Source organism: Coregonus clupeaformis, chromosome 30 (genome assembly GCF_020615455.1).
Source record: "Coregonus clupeaformis isolate EN_2021a chromosome 30, ASM2061545v1, whole genome shotgun sequence".
Taxonomy (NCBI): Eukaryota; Metazoa; Chordata; class Actinopteri; order Salmoniformes; family Salmonidae; genus Coregonus; species Coregonus clupeaformis.
In genome coordinates this window covers 30,044,184-30,064,476 of record NC_059221.1, presented here as the reverse complement: position 1 = coordinate 30,064,476, position 20,293 = coordinate 30,044,184, and the positions used below count along the sequence as shown (strand labels likewise).

Genomic DNA, 20,293 nt, shown 5'->3' with positions numbered 1-20,293 from the left:
ATGTCATTTGAGCAAAAATCTTATTTTTTTCTTACACATTTATAATGTACATAAATCAAAACAGCATTTCACCATAAACCCCTTTTTATAAAAGGAAATTCATTTAACAGTATTTACAACATGGTTTCATATACAGGGAGAGCAGTTAAGTTGCATAAGGATACATCTGGAGACAAAAATAAAAGGAGCTGACTTTTTATTTGCAATGTAACATAAATTATCATTATTTACACATTTACTTCCCTGGGATTTCCATTCATAATCTTCCCAGAAAAAAAGATGTATTCCCACCGTTCCCATGCCTTTGCCACGGCCAGAAAAACATCTCCCATTAATATAAAAATCGATAAATTTGTATGTTAAAAATCTCCCAGACTATTAAAAGCTACATGTATATCTAGTCTCCACAATGTGGTTAAATCTCATTACCAAAGACATCAAGGCAATATTCTAGACCAACATTTCACACTTCTTATTCCCCAGAATACATAAAAGATATTACATTTTATCATGTCACAATGCCCTATAAAACTAGGGTCATATTAGAGCCACATCCATGTACTCTCGTACCATAAATATAGGGGCCAATATTGTCCCTTGCCATTTTTTATTGATTCACAGATAAACGCCAAGTAGCCTTGAACAGAAGGACTGTTCTATTTTGAAGCATGTGCAGTGCAACTTCTGGATCTGGCCATTGCCTGATCAGAGGTCCTCATTTTCCTCAAAGTCAGCGTTGGGATTGTCAGAAATAGTGGTGGGTCAATCAAAGGATGATGGGACCGATGCTTCTGATATCCCTGTCCCATTTATAATATGTTATTGAGGGTGGGTTTCCAGCGTTCATGCATGATGTGGGGGACATTGAGAGACGGGAGCAGCTTTCTGTTGTGGATCGATACCCTCCTCCAATATTCTTCCAGTATTTTAGAGCAAGTTCTCTCCCTTCAACAGCACTCAGTGTTTCCCCTAGGATTATTTTCTACAGCGGTGGCAGAGTTTGCGGGGGGAGGTGGATGGGGTCTTCCTGGGGCATACATCTATGCCTCCACATTATAAAAAAAATGCAGGAGGTAGCGTCGGTGCGCCACTGCGCCACTGCTAAATGCATATAGGGGAAACACTGGCAAGCACACACAAACACACGCTGGTCTTCAAGAGGCTCCCAGGCTTAAACACTGACAAATGAAGACCACACTCCTCTGTCTATTGATCCGTTGCTGGATCACTCCTGCCCAAAGCCCTCCGTCTCTTCAATCGCAAACATCAATTTCTCCTTCAGCTGCTCGTAGCTTTTGTAAGGAGGCAGATCCAATCGATTGAAGCTAGAGAAGGGGGAAATAGAGGCAGGTTAGTTATCTGTCGAGTGAAGCCTTTACTCTGTTTTAACCTTGACTCATCCATACAGTACTCACCAGGTGTGACTTCTGGGTAGCCAGTTCTCCTTTCCCACCTTCTCGATGCAGAACTTCTGTGGGCCATTGCTCCCTACAAAACCAAATATGTAAGTCACTAACCCATCTACTTACAGGTAAAAATGGCATAATGTTATATTTCGTTATATTTCACCCCTGTCGGTTGTATTCCTTACCCAATAGGTCAGCAAAGCCTCCGACAGGAAGGCGGCAGGTGCCTGTGACGAACTGGAGGAGCCTCATCCGCTTCTCGTTGTCCATCTCTTTGATGAGCTGGAAGGGAAGTCCAGGAGGGTACAGTATGTTCATACTTGTTCTTTGGTGCGTGATCTGAATGTAATGATACTGAGGAGATGTGGCACCTGATTGTAGTACTGGTGAGGAGAGATGGGTAACACTGACCTGCCAGAACCAGAGGACCTGCTTGCTGCTGCGTGCATAGTGTCTGTAGATGGTGTTCCTCTGCCAGTCTGCCAGGTCGATCTCCTGCATCCCACACAGCATCACCTGCAGGAAGTGGACAAGTAACAATTGGCTCACTGGTACATGAGAGTTGGAACAACAACTCTCATCTTTACCAGAGTGAATATGGGGAACCTGGTATAAATAAGTAGCCCAAACGAAGACTCGTACCTCAAGTTCTTTGGCGTCAAAGTACTGCAGGTACTGCTGTGGGAGGACCTCGTTGAAGCCCTCAAAGAAGGCCTGGGTCTGCTCCTCCACACCTCTGGACAACCTCCACTCTGCTACAAGCCTGGGGGGAGAAACACAGACCATCAAGGCACCACACATCAGAACAGTAGTGAAAAGGAGTCAGAGGTACTAAGAGAAGGGGGGGAGGCCATTAGCTAAGACAGACCTGATATACTCCTCCTTGTTCTCCTCAGTGACCAGGACCTCTCCTCCATCCGGCTTAAGCTCATGAGTGGTGATTTCACCCAGAATCTCTTTGTCCACAGAGAAGTACATCTCCAGGCCACACTCCTCGATATCGTTCTCCCTGAAGTGTACAACAGATGACAAAGACATGTATCAGTGACCCAAAATGGAAAACAACTGTCATCAAGAAAAATGGGGCCATGAAGTTAAATGTGTGTTCATCACAGCCACCAAAACATTAAACAAACATGTATATCCATTACAACCAAAGTTAATTTCAGTACAGCTTCCTCAGAAGACTCACTTAATCCAGATGAGAGAATTGTAGAATTCTGGGTCAATGGACTCTAGATCTTTTAGTGCCCATGGCTTGTTCAGCATGCGCTTGTAGAACGGCAGTGAAAAGCCTGTGTCAATGAACTTCCCGTGGAAAAGAGCCTGGGAAAAGAGATCAGGAGGTTAATGTAAAAAAAAAATGCAGAACAACTGCATCAGCAGATGTTTGCATTCATAAATGTCACATTGCAGTTGAAAAACGTAGTGACTAAGAACAGTCACCATGGCGATGAAGCGTCCGATGAATTTGAAGTACTTGAGGTGGTCAGGGTTGATGTAGGAGGCAGGATTGATCTGCAGGCAGTAGTTGTCCTTCCCAGCATACTCAAACAGGCAATACATGGGGTTCAGCACCTCATGAGAGAGCAGGAAGAACCACTCCCTACAAAGAGAGAAATGTATATTTCATCACAATACAAAACCTCTCTGCAAGTATCCAGTTAACACCATACTTCATAACTGGGTCAAATATCAACTGGTAGACAACCACTCTTATCTAGGATGTTTTACAAGGTTATTCAAGCAGCTCAAACCTTGACCAGGGGGCACAGAAGGTACCTTCACCACTACAATAACTTCAGTGGAGGCTCCTCAGAGGAGGACCATCCTACTCAGTGAATTTCATAAAACTAAAAATAGTGAAACATTAAAAGATGCACTATGCAGAAATCGCCCTGCCATTTCCAAAGTTGACTTAAAGTTGACAGCAAAGCATCCCCAAACCATCACACCACCACCACCATGCTTGACTTACTGTGGAATGCAGTGTTTGGTTTTCGCCAGGCATAATGGGACCCATCTCATCCAAAAAGTTGACTCAAGTTTGCCAAAAGGCACCTGGATGATCATCAAGACTCTTGGAATAACGTTCTATGGACAGATGATTCAAAAGTATAACCTTTTGGACGACATGGTTCCAGTAATGCCTGGCGAAAACCAAACTCTGCATTCCACAGTAAGAACATCAAACCAAAGGTCAAGCATGGTGGTGGTGGTGTGATGGTTTGGGGATGCTTTGCTGCCTCAGGACCTGGACGACTTGCCTTAATAGAAGGAACCATGAATTTTGCTCTGTATCAGAGAATTCTACAGGAGAATGTCAGACCATCCGTCTGTGAGCTGAAGCTGAAGCGCAGCTGGGTCATGCAGCAAGACAATGATCCAAAACACACAATCAAGTCTACATGAAAATTGCTAAAAGGCAACAAATTGGACGTTTTGGAATGGCCTAGTCAAAGTCCAGACCTAATCCCAATTGAGATGTTGTGGCAGGACTTGAAACGAGCAGTTCATGCTTGAAAACCCACACGTCACTGAGTTAAAGCAGTTCTGCATGGAAGAGTGGGCCAAAATTCCTCCACAGCGATGTGAGAGACTGATCAACAACTACAGGAAGCATTTGGTTGGAGTCATTGCAGCTAAAGGTGGCACAACCAGTTATTGAGTGTATGGGGGCAATTACTTTTTCACACAGGGGAATTGGGTGTTGCATAACTTTGTTTATGAAATAAATATGTAATTGTTGTGTTATTTGTTCACTTATGTTCCCTTTATCTAATATTAGGTTTTGGTTGAAGATCTGATAACATTCAGTATCACAAATATGCAAAAGTAGAGAAAATTAGAAAGGGGGAAAATACTTTTTCATAGCACTGTATGTTGACTATGATGTTAGCAGATATGGTGACAATGATGTAGGTTGTGTGTAGTGGTTATTGTATAAAGGTTTGGCTTGGAGAGTTTTTTTTTGCCTGGTCACAGACCGCTGTGGTGTTGTGCACTGAAGTCCACAAGCGAAGGGAAAATGTGAGAGGAAGAGAGCACGTAGATGTGATGATGCTGTTTGTATGGCTGCTATGAAAGGGAACTGTGTGTGCGGGTGATCAGGGGTGTATTAATTCCGCCAATTCTGTTGCAAAACATTTCTTAAAAGAAGCAAACGGAACTAAACGTGGATGGACTAGGGCTGTTACGGTGACCGTATTACCGCCACACCGGTGGTTCACAAGTCATGACGGCAGTCAAATTCCACGTGACTGTTTAGTCACAGTAATTAGGCTTCTTCAAGCTCTGATGCTGCCGATGGTCATTAGTAGCCTACCAAACTTGCTAACTGCCTGGTACTCAGCACTCTATTGTCCCTCTAATCACTCTGACATCAATGCAAATGAAATAAAAAATCGAATCAAAACACTTCATGACAGCCCATGAGTTCATGTTGCGCAACATTTCTATAGGCTATGCAATTGCGTGAGAATTGTGATGGCCTCTATTAAAAAGAGGAAGATCCCATCAGCTTTCTATAGGCTAGGCCTCTATATTTATTTCTCAACTTTCCTAATATTAAGGACATTGCTTCTCTTTACAACAGGAGTATAGCCCACATGGCTGGCATGAAAGTGAACCAAGGAAAAATAATCCTCCATTCGCTATTTAAGTGCATAGACGACATGTCTTTTTTCTCCCTGCCCCTGTTTCGAGAAAGGTGCATGATAATGATCCATTCTAAATCAAAACAAATTTCACACATATTATTTAGTATATGTAAAGACAAACTAAATCAAGAATAGTCTGATGGGTGACAATATTAGCCTATCACTTGAGAATTATATATTGTCACTTGTGAATGATGCCCAGCTTGTGTGTAGTAAGTAAGTGTGGTCCTATGTAGCTCAGCTGGTAGAGAACTTGTAACGCCAGGGTAGTGGGTTCGATCCCCGGGACCACCCATACACAAAAATGTATGCACGCATGACTGTAAGTCGCTTTGAATAATAGCGTCTGCTAAGTGGCATATTATTATTATTATTAAAGAAACAGCTCAACTTTTTCAAATCATAGTCGCACACCTCATGTAGCCTAGCCCATATATGTTTTGATAAGGTTTGTATCACAACTAAAGTGTCCAAATAACTTCTTAAAGTAAAGCACATTAATCCGCTTTACAATGGGTGTAGAGCCTAACTGGCATACACACGCAGCGCGTGAGTTTCAAGATTGGGGAAGATAATTTTCCACATAAAAATGCACATTTATAATAAATGCATTATTGCATTTACGGTCACTTTTGAGAATGGTGTTTTCCCGCAAATTAATTGTATTTTGGAGCATTCGCGCTTATAGCCTACTGCCATGTGCGCATTGCTGCACTTATAATGTGAAGAAATAACCTAATAGTTTATCAACATTTTAAGCTAAACGTTCTGATCTGTTGCGTCAGCCTTGTTGCTTAAAAACGTTTTTTTGATGCTAATGGTTGTATTAATTTGGGAACTACCGCATCCCACAACTGTCCCAGACTGTTTGGAATATTTATTTATCGCACAGAAAAGGTCAACTTTTGTGCTACGGGGATAGTAGATTGACATAGGCTAGTGCTTTTGCTGTTTGTTAGGCTTACTCATCTTGTTGGCTGACGAAAAGTAAATGTGGACAGTTCTTCCAATATCTTTAATATGCGCCTAGGAATTGGATAAGGAAGTGCGCAGTTGCGTCCCCGATGTGTCGGTCTTCACTTGTAGCCTGTGAGAAAGACCCGATCACGTGACGGCATTGGCTAATAAGAATTGAGCGACAGTATCTGAGAGAGCCATATGAGTGAGAGGTGCTTCGGAGCATGCAGCCGGGAGAAAGGAATTATAATTATTATATTCAGCCCAAGGGCACAACGGCCACTGGCCGCAAAAGGCATGGATTTTTTTAGGGGGCATTACGGCCGCCGGGTAACTCTAAATTAAGCATATAGGAGGACCTGTTTCTTTGCTAACCGCTCAACACAGAATAGCCGCATGTGTGCACTCCCTCAAATCGTTTGGAGAAAATATCCTTTCGATTTTATTTATCTATTTTCAATTGTATTCTTCATCCTATTAAAATAATATAAAATAATGCCACGGAATTCTAAGCAAATCTTATCTGCTAAACTAGTGTAACCCACAGCCATGGCATAGCCAGATCAGGGCCTAACATAAGGAGTATGCTATTCTGTTCTTCTGAAATCGACTACATTTTCTTCATATCATGTTTCTTTAGACCCGTCTAAAATAAAGAATGGATTTATTGTGTCGGTGTAGGCTATATGACATGGATTTATTTGACTTTTTTAAAATGTAGATGTTCCAAATGTCTGCATCAGGCTATGTGTGGAAACCAGGAGATGCTAAAATAACGGTCAATTACTGTGAGACAGGAAGTTATTTGCTTGACAATCACCATCTGACAAAATGTGATGGCCGCCACATCCCTAGGATAGACCTGAATTTGTCGAATAGAAACTCTCGTTTAGTTGCAAAACGTTTGGACTAGCGATTACACCCTAGATCAGCTAGATGCAGGAGAGTGTGCAAGGCGGTATTGAATGTGTCACTGTCACCTTGATTACTCCAATTTGTCTCTCGACCTCTGCACCTGTGTTATGAACTTTCATTCATAGGCTAGGTTGTAGCAACCTCATGATGGGTATAGGGCAAATTCGAGTATCATGTAGTAGCCTAAACCTATCTATGTTACATTGAGCTGGGTGAATGGAATATGAATGACAGTCATCCAATATGCTGTAATAGAAATAAGGCCATGCTCATAAAAAAAGAAAGGAATCGTCCTCCCTAATCTTAAACGGCACGGACCGCCACTGAATTACTTATTATTTATTGGGGTGCAATAACTGCATGGGAGTAATTGAAAAGAGTACATTATAACTTTACCTTGCCACCCCTCCATAATCAAGGCCTTCTTCCCCAGGGAATATGATCCATAGTCTCCTGCGGAGGTCCTGTGCATTGAAGCTCATTATCTACAATGGAGAGAGTCAAATTAATATGGACAACATATGTCAATGTCAACATGCTCATTTGGGAGGATGTTTACTCACTTGCTGGAACGAGTCCTCAAACAAGGTTTTGCGGGTGACAGTGATCTTTATGTGCTGAGGCATTGACAATTGCTGGACAAGAAGAGGAAATCATAAGTGATTTTGAAGCATATAATTTTTTTCCCAAACGTGCCAACAGAAATAGCAGGTCGTTGTTTTCATTTCATTGGGTCACTGTGCATTAGAATTCATGCTGTTCTGTTGACCATAAAAACAATGTCACTGTTTAACCACTCAAACTCAGAAGGCATGACACCTACCTGGCACCAGAATCTGAAGTACTGGACTTTGGCTTTAAAGTCTCGAACGTAAGTAATCTGGGGCCCATTTTCACTGTTGGAGAGAGTGAGGGAAGGAAAAGGCATACATTCAGTCACGCATCATGGACCAAATACTGAATCAGCTTTCTGTCAGATTACCTGGCTTTTACTATAGTGTAGTAGAACTATAGAAGAACGTCAAACCATAGACCCCAGACAGTCAGAAAATGTTATGTTTTCACTACACTGCGCAGACTAAACAGATAATGATAAATGTTTAAGCCAAAGCAGGCTACAGGTGTGCAGACTGAAACAGCATTCCTGTGAAAGGCACCAAACATGTTATTCCTGTTAGTTGGGGAATAGAGCACAGCATAGTCACTGTTAAACAGAGAGCAGTCATGTTGACAGTACACCAATATCATCCCTCAGGTGTGGCTCATTAGAATACTGAAAAGATACACAGACAGACAGTACATTATCTGTTCAGCCCATATTAGTCATCCTAATTTGACATTTTGGGTACAGAAAGAAAGCGTTATTATTATTATTAGCAACAGTTCCATCACTGGAGTCAAAACTAGTGCCTATGAAACAGACCCGTGTTTGCTACAAAGAGCCTAGTTTTAGTCTAAACTATGGCCTCAAAGAAAAATTGTTTAGTCAGAGAGGTAGTCCAATGCTTTGATAAGTGACTGTAAAGTTGGGACGTACAGTGAGGATTTTCCAGTGCGAGGGTCGATGTACGTAGTGGCTCTCCTGTTGTGGTCCACAAAGTATGGGATGCCGTCGACCGTGAACCTCATCTCCCAGCCCTCTGGAAGAGGCTTCTCATTCAGCAGCCTAAGGGAGAGACAGAGTGTCAACATAATACAGGGACATACAGTAGGATACAGATCTGCACAATGTCTGAATTTACACTTCAATTCCAGTGTATGGGCATGTGGAGAGTACTAGACCCAGGGACCGAGCTAATCTTACCCTGTTCTAGGTGTGCCAGGCTAGCCCCCACTGAGGTTAAAAGTAGCTGTTAGGATACATATCTGTACTAAGAGTAGTACAGATTAACTTCTCACCCCTGAGTGCGAGGGTCCTCCCACTGTGTAGTCCGTGTGGTGTGTTGGACAAAGTACACTCTCCCGTTGCTGTCAGTTCTTTTCTCTGAGAACGTAAATGGGATGAAACAGAATAGTTTAAGTAAAATGATCAATTCATTCAAAAGTCTAGAAAACAGATTCATCTGTGACCTTTTCATGTGAGGTAGTGAGTGAGATCTTACCCCATCCATGTGGCAGTGGGCCCAGGGGATCAAACTGCTTGTTCTCAGTGGCTGGAACCTGGTCCTGGAGCTTCAGTGCACAAGACAAGATAAAGATAATAATATAAAAACAATATAAAAACAGTTAAGTTAAATATCAACTGATAAAGATTGGTTAAATATCCCCAACTGAAAAAGGACAAACTGTTTACAGCCCAATATGTATAAAAGAGTTAAGAGAAGCAAAAAAAATAAAATAAAGATCTTTATATTGTCACATACACCAGATAGGTGCAGTGAAATGTGTTGTTTTACAGTCAGCCATAGTAAAACAGCACCCCTGGAGCAAATTAGGGTTAAGTGCCTTGCTCAAGAGCACAGACAGATTTTTCATGTTGTCGGCTCAGGTATTCGAACAAGCAACCTTTCGGTTACTGGCCAAATGCTCTAACCGCTAGGCTAACTGGAAGTCTATACTTCCAGTCATTGCGCTAACGCTAGTTAGCATTGGCTCGCGAAACTACCTCTTACTTCCTTCATACTGGACACAGAGACATAAAAATGGTATCCACGAGTTCATCTGACTCTGGGGAAGTAGATACAGGGCCTCATTGCCAAAATCCCAAAGTATCCCATTAAACTCTTCATCTGTTGAGTGTTTCACACCTATTCAGTACTGTTATTGTAGGAGCGGAGCACTTGGTTTGACCAGTCAGAGTACCCACTTACCCCATTCACTCCAAATATGAAGCGCTGGTTGAACTGCTGCATGGCACCCTGTAGCTGGTTGCGTTGGTGCTGCCACTGTTCATAGTTCCGTACCGTCTCCATGGTGGGCCGTTGCCATGTGGTAGTTCTCGTGATGTGGTCTACAAAGTAGACCCTGCCCATGGGGTCCACTCGTCTCTCCCACCTACATACAGGGCAAAGAGGAACAGGGGAGGCTATATAAAGAGCTTTGGCATTTAGTATCCTCTAGTAACAAACACACTATTCTCTGCTTGTCTTGTGAACTGGTGTAAATACGTGGATAGGAAAAAGACACAGGATATGTAAGAGGAGTTACCCAGAAGGTAGAGGCTCAGGCCGCTCCCACGCTGTCCTCTTTTCCACATGATCTACGAAATACAGCCTTCCATTCTGATCCACCCTCTGCTCCCATCTTCACAGGAACATGTGATTCAAAGAAAATTAAAACATTTACAACATCAGTCAGCCAGCTTCAAAAGCAGAAATTCAAGTCACGGCAGGTAGGGTAGAGTTAAAGTATAAAAGTGATGAGACTACGTAATCCTGGAGCAATAATAACAGGTCATTGCAGTTTGAAAGCAGTCACGACAACAGCCGCATTCCAATCTCGCTTGTGTTTTTTAACAGCGCATAACAGTAAGATGATCCTGAGGGTGGAGTTGTATTGACAACACAAACTGACTAACAGTGTGTTTCTGCCAGCCAGATCACCATGGATGGTTTGACTCTTACCCAGGAGGCAATGGGCCTGCGGCGACAGCGGGGGCTCTGGGGGGTCCTGGGGTTACACTGTCTGCTTGGCTGGCTGCTATTGCTTGGCTCTGGTCGTGTGTAGGGGGTGGGGCGTTAGGGTCTGGGGCTGGTACTGCAGGTGTGCAGACTGGGGTCTCTATGCTGGGGCCATCACTTTCTTCAGTTGGAATGGATCCATTAGAGGATGCTGCTGTGAACCAGTGAATGAGAAAAGAAGATTGAGTGAGTTTGAGAAAACAAAACCATCTAGTGTATTGTAAATGTAATGTAGTGTCCTTTTCTGCCATTATCTGACAAATGCTTCAATTGTGGACAAATAAAGCAAAATATTATGCCAATAAATCCCCAGGAGCTTTGCTGTTGGTTTTAAGATGGGTTATGATGTTGACCGCCTCACCTGGAGAGGAGGTTGGTCTGCGCGGGGTGGGTGGAGGGGGTCGAGAGGGCCTGGGGGGCCGTAGAGGATTACCCCTGGAGCCCCCTGCTGACAGAGAGGGAGACCCTTTGCAAGACCCTGTGCCATTCACTGTGACCACACGACCATTTGGGGAAGCTCTGTGCTCCAAACCATCCAGAGAAGGAGAGCCGTCTCTACTCCGCCTGCCACAAGATCAACTATTAACTTTGGAGCACTGACAAGACAGTGCCCATATACAAATATAAGCAAGAGCATCATTACCACAGTAACCATGAATAATATGCTTACCTCACATCATCCCCATTCTGTTGCGATTCCCCATTCGATGTACCTGAGATCCAGAAACACAGAGTTGGGAACTGAACGTACTGAGGGGAAGCTGGAGCTTATTTTCTGGGCAAGTTGGGAAAACCATAACGCGCCCTACAAATCATTACAGACAACACTGTGGATAACATTTCACAGACTCACTTTGGGTGTTAGCCTCGGCAGCAGAGGCAAACATCTCTGGGTCCACTTGCATGCCATCCAGACAGACAGACAGGTCCCCCACAACATCTGTCTGGTCTCTGTCTGCACTCAGCTGCAGCGTCTGCACCACCTCAGAGACTGGGGAAAAACATGGAACAAAAGTATTGGTTATGTAATAAAAACCCTCCTTCCTCTCAGCTCCTCGCCTGTCAAAAGTCTTTATCAACACTTTGAATCATTTTTGTCTGCCACTTTCCACCAGGACTCTTAATGAGTTTGGGACATTACATTTACATTTTAGTCATTTAGCAGACGCTCTTATCCAGAGCGACTTACAGTTAGTGAGTGCATACATTTTTCATACTGGCCCCCTGTGGGAATTGAACCCACAACCCTGGCGTTTCTAGCGCCATGCTCTACCAACTAAGCTACAGGAGGGACAGTACTGCATGGATAGTACACCACATAGACTATGACCAATGTTTCTCTCTTGTTATCACCTTATCAAATATACATTCAACAAACTAGTGGATGGAAAAAGTAATGGAGAGAGAATCCCCATAAGAGGCAAGGAAACCAACCAATCAAAACAGAGGAGTTCTGTTAGCAAATATACAGCCATTAGGAACAAAGTAATTATCCTACTTCAAACCAAAGTTATCATTGTTTACCGATCATCAAAATAGGAGAGTGATGTGATATTTTCCATCTGGTTTGGCTTACATGTGTTTAGAAAATTGGCAGTGGACTGAATTTACTCTTTATGAGAGGAAAGTAATCTCATCTGCCTCAATGCAGAGAGTGGTGCCTGTGCCGTGTTGTGTGTGAGAACTAGCACACAGACACAGTACAGGCCTTCATCACATAGCCAAGCAAGGTATGCATAACATGATACAAGGAAGGCACTCACTTTTCATGTCGTTGGCTTTGAGTGTTTCGCTGACCTCCAGAGTTGCCATGCCTAACATTATGTCCGACTTCAAGGTCTGGTGACTCCATACTCGGAAGATTAGCTTGCTAAAAGGAGTGACAATTCTATTGACGAGATGAAAGACAGACAATGAAGATGACAGTTAATTCACTGTAAATATAGCAGTAATATATGAAAGCGTCTAGATGATCGTCTATGGTGAACATCTAATTCTGTTATTTTTCTAAATTGCTTGTCTTTTTTGTTGCCTTAAAACACTTTGAGATTATTTATGTAATGAATAGCGCTATAAATGTTGAATACATTATTATTATAACATTTGAAGAAATGTTTCAACAGTGTTAGCGTGGAGACTAGACGCAAGTGTCCATGCCTACTATAACAGCTGCCTAGTTAAAACTTGAATGCTTGCAGGAAAATAGAGTTACAAGGCCCATCAGCTTACTACACCATAGTATGACTGCTCTGAATACACCACACCAAGACACACTGAAATAGGAGAGGGGCCCACTCTAATATAAGAAGGGCCAGTAGAGTAAGAGTCCAGAGCTATACAATGAAGGGATTGATTGTGTGGATGTGTTGGCACTTGGCACTACTACAGGTAACTGCCAAAATAATGGAAACAATTGAGTAAATGAGGGATACAAAGTATATTTTACATTTTAGTCATTTAGCAGATGCTCTTATCCAGAGCGACTTACAGTTAGTGAGTGCATACATTTTTCTTCTTCTCCATACTGGCCCCCCGTGGGAATCGAACCCACAACCCTGGCGTTGCAAGCGCCATGCTCTACCAACTGAGCTACACGGGGCCCTATTGAAAGCAGGTGCTTCCACACAGGCGTGGTTCCTGAGTTAATTAAGCAATGAACGTCCCATCATTCTTAGGGTCACGTATAAAAATGCTGGGCAGGCCATTATTTTGGCCACTGTGGCTATGTCCCCAGGGGATGACATCCACAGGGCACGAGGGGTCACTGAATGGTTTGATGAGCATGAAAATGATGTAAACCATATGCCATGGCCGTCTCAGTCACCAGATCTCAACCCAATAGAACACATATGGGAGATTCTGGAGTGGTGCCTGAGACAGCGTTTTCCACTACCATGAACAAAACACCAAATAATGGAAGTTCTTGTGGAAGAATGGTGTGGCATCCCTCCAATAGAGTTCCAGACACTTAAAGAATCTATGCCAAGGTGCATTGAAGCTGTTCTGGCTCGTGGTGCCCAACGCCCTATTAAGACGGTTTATGTTGGTGTTCCCTTTATTTTGGCAGTTACACCTGCCACTTGTGTAAATAATTTGTAGTTGTTCAATTAAGAGGACGTTCCTTGTTCTCAACACTGACTGTCATCAATAACACAACGACAACTTACACTGTTAGCGGCTGCTTCCATTTGGGACTGTGGGTGTTGTTGCATTTCTCTGTCTTTTTGGACTGGCCATCAACTGCCACTTCAACATATGGACTGGGACCAAACCAGTTCTTCCTGTTTTCTTTCAGTTTTGCTGATAGCACTGAGGGGATGTAAACAAGTGTTGTCAATTAGGGCAGAGCTAGAAGTTAGACTGTCTGGTAGAAGTTAGTTTGATAGCACTTCAGGTCAATTCTGTAAATAAACAGTCCACACCCTGAGAAACAGAATTTCCTATGTTTGCTATGGACTATACCCTTACACTACAATACAAAACATGGCTATGCAACTGACTTCAATACCAAAATAAAAAATAAGGGAACTATAAATCATAGACACTACAGCACGTATACTAATTCTCCAAATTTAACCTTTTAATTTCCATTCTGAAGAATTCTAAAATATGACATGAATAGACTACGTATTATGAAAATTACAAGGATCATGAACCAACCCATGATTTGCAGTTGTGCCTTCATGGGGTAGCCATTCCCAGGGCCTGGTTTAGCAACGCTGGAGGCCATGACATAGGGCTGGCTACCTGCAACAAACAAACACACATTCAGTCAACCATTAATGCAATGGCCCAAAGCACATTCCATACAATGCAAGTCATAGCCTTTCCATCCACAGTCTAGGAATTCTATTTTTGTTCAATGCATTATGACAAATGCTTTACACTGTTACAGACAGAGGGTTATCTAATCTTTATAGGCGTAATGTAACAAGAGTATAAAATATCATGGTCAGCATTATATTAGTTAACCACCCAGCGAATAAAACACATTGACCTCTTTTGAATGGTAATAAAATTATATTGCTATTAAACATAAAAGATTATGCTGGTACCAGGCATTATCCTACTAGTCCTCACTACAAGTAGATCAGAGTCTGGGAGTCCAATTTACTCAGCTGAGACGTAATTTTTATTTATTTAAATAAATATACAAAATAATAAATAGATGTGTGATTGATACTATGATTCCTAAAAACAAAAGCTCTGCGGTCTGGGTTTACTTAGACCTATTGACATCTACAGTGCATTCGGAAAGTATTCAGACCCCAACCCTTTTTCCACATTGTTACGTTGCAGCCTTATTCTAAAATTGATTACATTATTTATTCCCCTCATCAATCTACACACAATACCCCATAATAATGAAGTGAAGAGGTTTTTAGAAATGTTTGCACATTTAAAAATAAAAAACTGAAATACTTTATTTATATAAGTATTCAGACCCTTTGCTATGAGACCTGAAATTGAGCGCAGGTGCATCCTGCATCCATTGATAATCCTTGAGATGTTTCTACAACTTGATTGGAGTCCACCTGTGGTAAATTCAATTGATTGGACATGATTTGGAAAGGCACACACCTGTCTATATAAGGCCCCACAATTGACAGTGCATGTCAGAGCAAAAACCAAGCCATGAGGTCGAAGAAATTGTCCGTAGAGCTCCGGGAGAGGATTGTCTCGAGGAACAGATCTGGGGAAGGGTACCAAAACATGTTTGCAGCATTGAAGGTCACCAAGAAAACAGTGGCCTCCATCATTCTTAAATGGAAGAAGTTTGGGACCACCAAGACTCTTCCTAGAGCTGGCCGCCCGGCCAAACTGAGCAATTGGGGGAGAAGGGCCTTGGTCAGGGAGGTGACAAAGAACCCGATGGTCACTGACAGAGCTCCAGAGTTCCTCTGTGGAGATGGGAGAACCTTCCAGAGGGACAACCAACTCTGTAACAATCAGGCCTTTATGGTAGAGTGGCCAGACGGAAGCCACTCCTCAGTAAAAGGCACATGACAGCCCGCTTGGAGTTTGCCAAAAGGCACCTAAAGGACTCTCAGACCATGAGAAACAAGATTCTCTGGTCTGATGAAACCAAGATTGAACTCTTTGGCCTGAATGCCAAGCGTCATGTCTGGAGAATACCGGGCACCATCCCTACGGTGAAGGATGTTTTTCAGCGGCAGTGACTGGGAGACTAGTCAGGATCGAAGGAAAGATTAATGGAGCAAAGTACAGAGAGATCCTTGATGAAAACCTGCTCCAGAGCGCTCAGGACCTCAGACTGGGCCGAAGGTTCACCTTCCAACAGGACAATGACTCTAAAAACACATCCAAGACAACGCAGGAGTGGCTTCGGGACGAGTCTCTAAATGTCCTTGAGTGGCCCAGCCAGAGCCCGGACTTGAACCTGATCTAACATCCCTGAAAATAGCTGTGCAGCAACGCCCCCATTCAACCTGACAGAGCTTGAGAGGATCTGCAGAGAATGGGAAAAACTCCCCAAATACAGGTGTGCCAAGCTTGTAGAATCATACCCAATAAGAGTTGAGGCTGTAATTGCTGCCAAAGGTGCTTCAACAAAGTACTGAGTAAAGTGTCTGAATACTTACAGTACCAGTCAAAAGTTTGGACACACCTACTCATTCAAGGGTTTTTCTTTATTTTTACTATTTTCTACATTGTAGAATAATAGTGAGGACATCAAAAGATTTTTCAAATAGCCACCATTTGCCTTGATGACAGCTTTGCACACTCTTGGCATTCTCTCAACCAGCTTCACCTGGAATGCTTTTCCAACAGTCTTGAAGGAGTTCCCACATATGCTGAGCGCTTGTTGACTGCTTTTCCTTCACTCTGCCTTCCGACTCATCCCAAACCATCTCAATTGGGTTGAGGTCAGGGGATTGTGGAGGCCAGGTCATCTGATGCAGCACTCCATCACTCTCCTTCTTGGTAAAATAGCCCTTACATAGCCTGGAGGTGTGTTGGGTCATTGTCTTGTTGAAAAACAAATGATAGTCCCACTAAGCCCAAACCAGATGGGATGGCGTATCGCTGCAGAATGATGTGGTAGCCATGCTGGTTAAGTGTGCCTTGAATTCTAAATAAATCACAGACAGTGTCACCAGCAAAGCACCCCCACACCATAACACCTCCATGCTTTACGGTGGGAACTACACATGTGGACATCATCCATTCACCCACACGCGTCTCACAAAGACACAGCGGTTGGAACCAAAAATCTCCAATTTGGACTCCAGACCAAAGGACAAATTTCCACCTGTCTAATGTCCATTTCTCGTGTTTCTTGGCCCAAGCAGGTCTCTTCTTATTATTGGTGTCCTTTAGTAGTGGTTTCTTTGCAGAAATTCGACTATGAAGGCCTGATTCACACAGTCCACTCTGAACAGTTGATGTTGAGATGTGTCTGTGACTTGAACTCTGTGAAGCATTTATTTGGGCTGCAATTTCTGAGGCGGGTAACTCTAATGAACTTATCCTCTGCAGCAGAGGTAACTCTGGGTCTTCCATTCCTGTGGCGGTCCTCATGAGAGCCAGTTTCATTATAGAGCTTGATGGTTTTTGCGACTGCACTTGAAGAAACTTTCAAAGTTCTTGAAATGTTCCATATTGACTGACCTTCATGTCTTAAAGTAATGATGGACTGTCGTTTCTCTTTATTTATTTGAGCTGTTCTTGCCATAATATGGACTTGGTCTTTTACCAAATAGGGCTATCTTCTGTATACCCCCCTACCTTGTCACAACACAACTGATTGGTTGAAACACATTAAGAAGGAAAGAAATTCCACAAATGAACTTTTAAGAAGGCACACCTGTTAATTGAAATGCATTCCAGGTGACTACCTCATGAAGCTGGTTGAGAGAATGCCAAGAGTGTGCAAAGCTGTCATCAAGGCAAAGGGTGGCTATTTGATGAATCTGAAATATAAAATATATTTTGATCTGTTTAACACGTTTTTGGTTACTACATGATTCCATGTGTGTTATTTCATATTTCTGAAGTCTTCATTATTATTCTACAATGTAAAAAATAGTAAAAATAAAGAAAATCCCTTGAATGAGTAGGTGTGTCCAAACCTTTGACTGGTAGTGTATGTAAATGTGATTTCAGTTTTTATGTTTTTTACTAAATTTGCGAAAAATTTACAAAAACCTGTTTTTGCTGTGTCATTATGGGATATTGTGTGTAGATTGATGAGGGGGAAAAAACTATGTAATCAATTTTAGAAAAAGGCTGAAACGTAACCAAATGTGGAAAAAGTCAAGGGGTCTAAATACATTCCGAAACCACATCTCAAGAGCTCACAATACGAGTCATTTAGAAATGCTTGCTCTCTGGAAAATGCCATGAGAGAATGTTACACTTGTGAAAGTAGCATCAGGAAGCATAGCCTAGTCTTCTTTCCTGGTTTGTGGTTACTTCACTGTCCTTCTGCATAATGTATGTTCCTCGCCTATCTCCCCTGTGCAAATGAGAGAAAGAGCTCTGGATAAACTTTCACTTTGGCTATACCCGGAGTTAATAATTGATCAGTACTGATTCTGCGGCCTACAGACAAAGGATGTGTGTTACTCACAGTGATGGACTGCTTTGCAAGCCAGCTAAATGACTCACAACAAGTCAGGAGCTCATCAGCTGAGACCAGGAAGAATGACTCACCATCAGCCAATTATTATGTTTCTGTTAAAGTGTCAGATATTCCATAAACTATTCAAAAGTGAATAACATATGCTATTATGCTTACACCCCAGAAGAACATGTAAATATAACTGACAAAATCAACTGATATACACACAGGCATGTTTCACTTTTAAAAACATGGAATTGTTACAGTGTCACATTCAAAAAGGAAGAGCTTTGATTCTTGAAGAATATAAATGCTCTATGAACTTAGTACTACCGTCTTACCCATCATAACCCACAATGCAGCCCCACCCCTCAGCTCACAAAACAAAGTGGCTGGGCCAGGCTGGTGAAATGACAGAGTATGCCGTTATGGATACAAATGTGACCGGATGACAGCAAGAGATCCCCAACTGCATTTACTCAATAACAATATTAGGGCTGGACAGCATAAACACAGCTAATAATAGCTGCAATTTGTTTGTCATCATTAGGATTTCATGTTATCGTCAACGCGCATGACATTGACAAAAAGGCTTAGTGACGACCTGTTTGACAAGGAAGGAGGCTAACGTTAGCTTAGCTAGCCGAGTGGCTAGCTCGGTCTCAAAATTAGTGAAATGACAACCTTGAAACTCCACAATCTGATAGCTAACTAAATGTTTGCTACATATACTGCATTCTACTCCGGGATGCAGAGTTTGATTTCAATATTTTTAAAACGGGGTTGTTGTTTACGTGTTAAATGTCATCTGGCAACTGATCGTTACCACACAATCGCACGACTGGCTAAAAAAACAAGCTAGCTAGCTCGTGTCATGGCTGGCTAGCCCAGTGGAAGTGTGAGTTCGCAAAATATTGTGGTTGAGGACTTTCCACCTCGGTCGTTTCGCTTACCCGAATCCAAGGGCAGAAGAAGTTCAAGACGAGACGTTACAGGCAACTTTCCCCAATATCCCTGTCTGTTTGGGTTCTTTTGCGGCTTCACTTCAAGAAAGAAACTTCCACCATCTTCGTAATCGTTTCACGTGACCAAAACCAGATATATTAGAGGAGGACATAATACCAGCGAGAAACGATAGAGAAACGCGTAACGCTCCGCCCGGCAGACTGTCGACCAATCGCGTTCACGTTGTCATGAGCGTCACACGGTTGCTATGATAATCGTCACGCCATCCTTTCTAAAAGTCAGGGTATGAGTCGAGAAACCTGCCTATTGTCCTCGACAGTATGTAATGTCATGATTTCAAAGCTATACGATATTACAGAGAATAAGTTAATTATCTCACATATCGGAAAACATTTGTAATGCTGTACTTCTTGTTCACGTTATTCATGCTAATGTTGGGTTTTTGAGCTAGCGCCCAATTGAGTCCCATTCACTCCTTGAGGGAGAGCTCCTTGTCCTAGAATCACCCAGAATGCAGCGCGCGGCCCATTGACGACGCATGGTTAACACACAAAGGGCGTTATGCTGCGTTCATGTGTTAATCGAAACTAGAACATTTTGAAATGTCCGACTTGGTAACTGGTTGTAGTTATACACGTGCCGCGTTAAACGAATCAGAAAGTCTGAATGTTCGAGTTTCCTAGTACCGACTAGTATATTAACGCGGCATTTATACGATTTCAATGGAGTTCCCATCTCCTCAAACGTATCTCTGCCGAAACAAGGTGGGGTGCACGTCATAGGATAATCTTTGGGGGTTTCTCGTTCGGTTAAAAATCCGTCCTATGTCCTCTCTTTTCCGTCCTCCTCCTCCGTGACCCGGAAACCGGTAAGTGGTCGAGGAGTGTACCTCGGGTCCATCTCCATTAGACCAGTAAGAATAAGCAAGAATAAGGCCATGAGGGCAGCCATTTTCTTTCAAAATAAAAGTCCCATAATGAAGATGGTGAAAAATAATATAAATAGTCGAAATTTTGTTTAACAATATGAAAAAAGGAATAAAGTAAAGTTAATAGCCTTTATAGCACAAATAATATTATAACATTTACATTATTGTTGACAGCATTGAAAGTAATGGTAACTAGATAGTTATCATGGTAACAACAGTAATACAAATAACAAAACATTATTTATAATGCTACTATT

At 42.4% G+C, this 20,293-nt stretch overlaps 1 protein-coding gene across 4 annotated transcripts; it reads right to left on the bottom strand.

Annotated features, from left to right (window-relative positions):
• Positions 1–179: 179 nt before the first annotated feature.
• On the bottom strand, positions 180–19,568 carry LOC121545593 (E3 ubiquitin-protein ligase Itchy-like). Of its 4 annotated transcripts, none has more exons than XM_045209542.1 (24): positions 19,096–19,568; positions 14,218–14,304; positions 13,725–13,866; positions 12,321–12,445; positions 11,411–11,548; positions 11,228–11,270; positions 10,919–11,121; positions 10,501–10,708; positions 10,085–10,180; positions 9,748–9,931; positions 9,040–9,109; positions 8,837–8,921; positions 8,475–8,603; positions 7,761–7,833; positions 7,501–7,572; positions 7,334–7,422; positions 2,853–3,012; positions 2,599–2,732; positions 2,275–2,415; positions 2,049–2,169; positions 1,818–1,922; positions 1,592–1,688; positions 1,416–1,488; positions 180–1,325 (listed from the first exon to the last, which is right to left on the bottom strand). In XM_045209542.1, exons 2-24 carry the CDS (start codon positions 14,285–14,287, stop codon positions 1,226–1,228), a joined length of 2,658 nt encoding a protein of 885 aa, XP_045065477.1. In that variant the 5' UTR covers positions 14,288–14,304; positions 19,096–19,568; the 3' UTR covers positions 180–1,225. The 4 variants fall into 4 exon arrangements, with proteins under 4 accessions (XP_045065477.1, XP_045065474.1, XP_045065475.1 ...); XM_045209539.1 differs by having other exon boundaries at positions 10,501–10,711; positions 19,096–19,567; XM_045209540.1 differs by having other exon boundaries at positions 10,501–10,711; positions 14,218–14,300; positions 19,096–19,567.
• Positions 19,569–20,293: the final 725 nt, after the last annotated feature.

What these genes read in the sequence shown, in the direction of transcription:
- LOC121545593 (XM_045209539.1), bottom strand. Translation starts at nt 14,287, where the DNA reads ATGGCCTCCAGCGTTGCTAAACCAGGCCCTGGGAATGGCTACCCCATG. An exon ending in GAGGACCCTCGCACTCAGGG is followed by an intron (nt 8,604 to 8,836) that starts GTGAGAAGTTAA and finishes TCTCTCCCTTAG; the next exon opens with GCTGCTGAATGAGAAGCCTC. An exon ending in ACTTCAGATTCTGGTGCCAG is followed by an intron (nt 7,573 to 7,760) that starts GTAGGTGTCATG and finishes CTTCTTGTCCAG; the next exon opens with CAATTGTCAATGCCTCAGCA.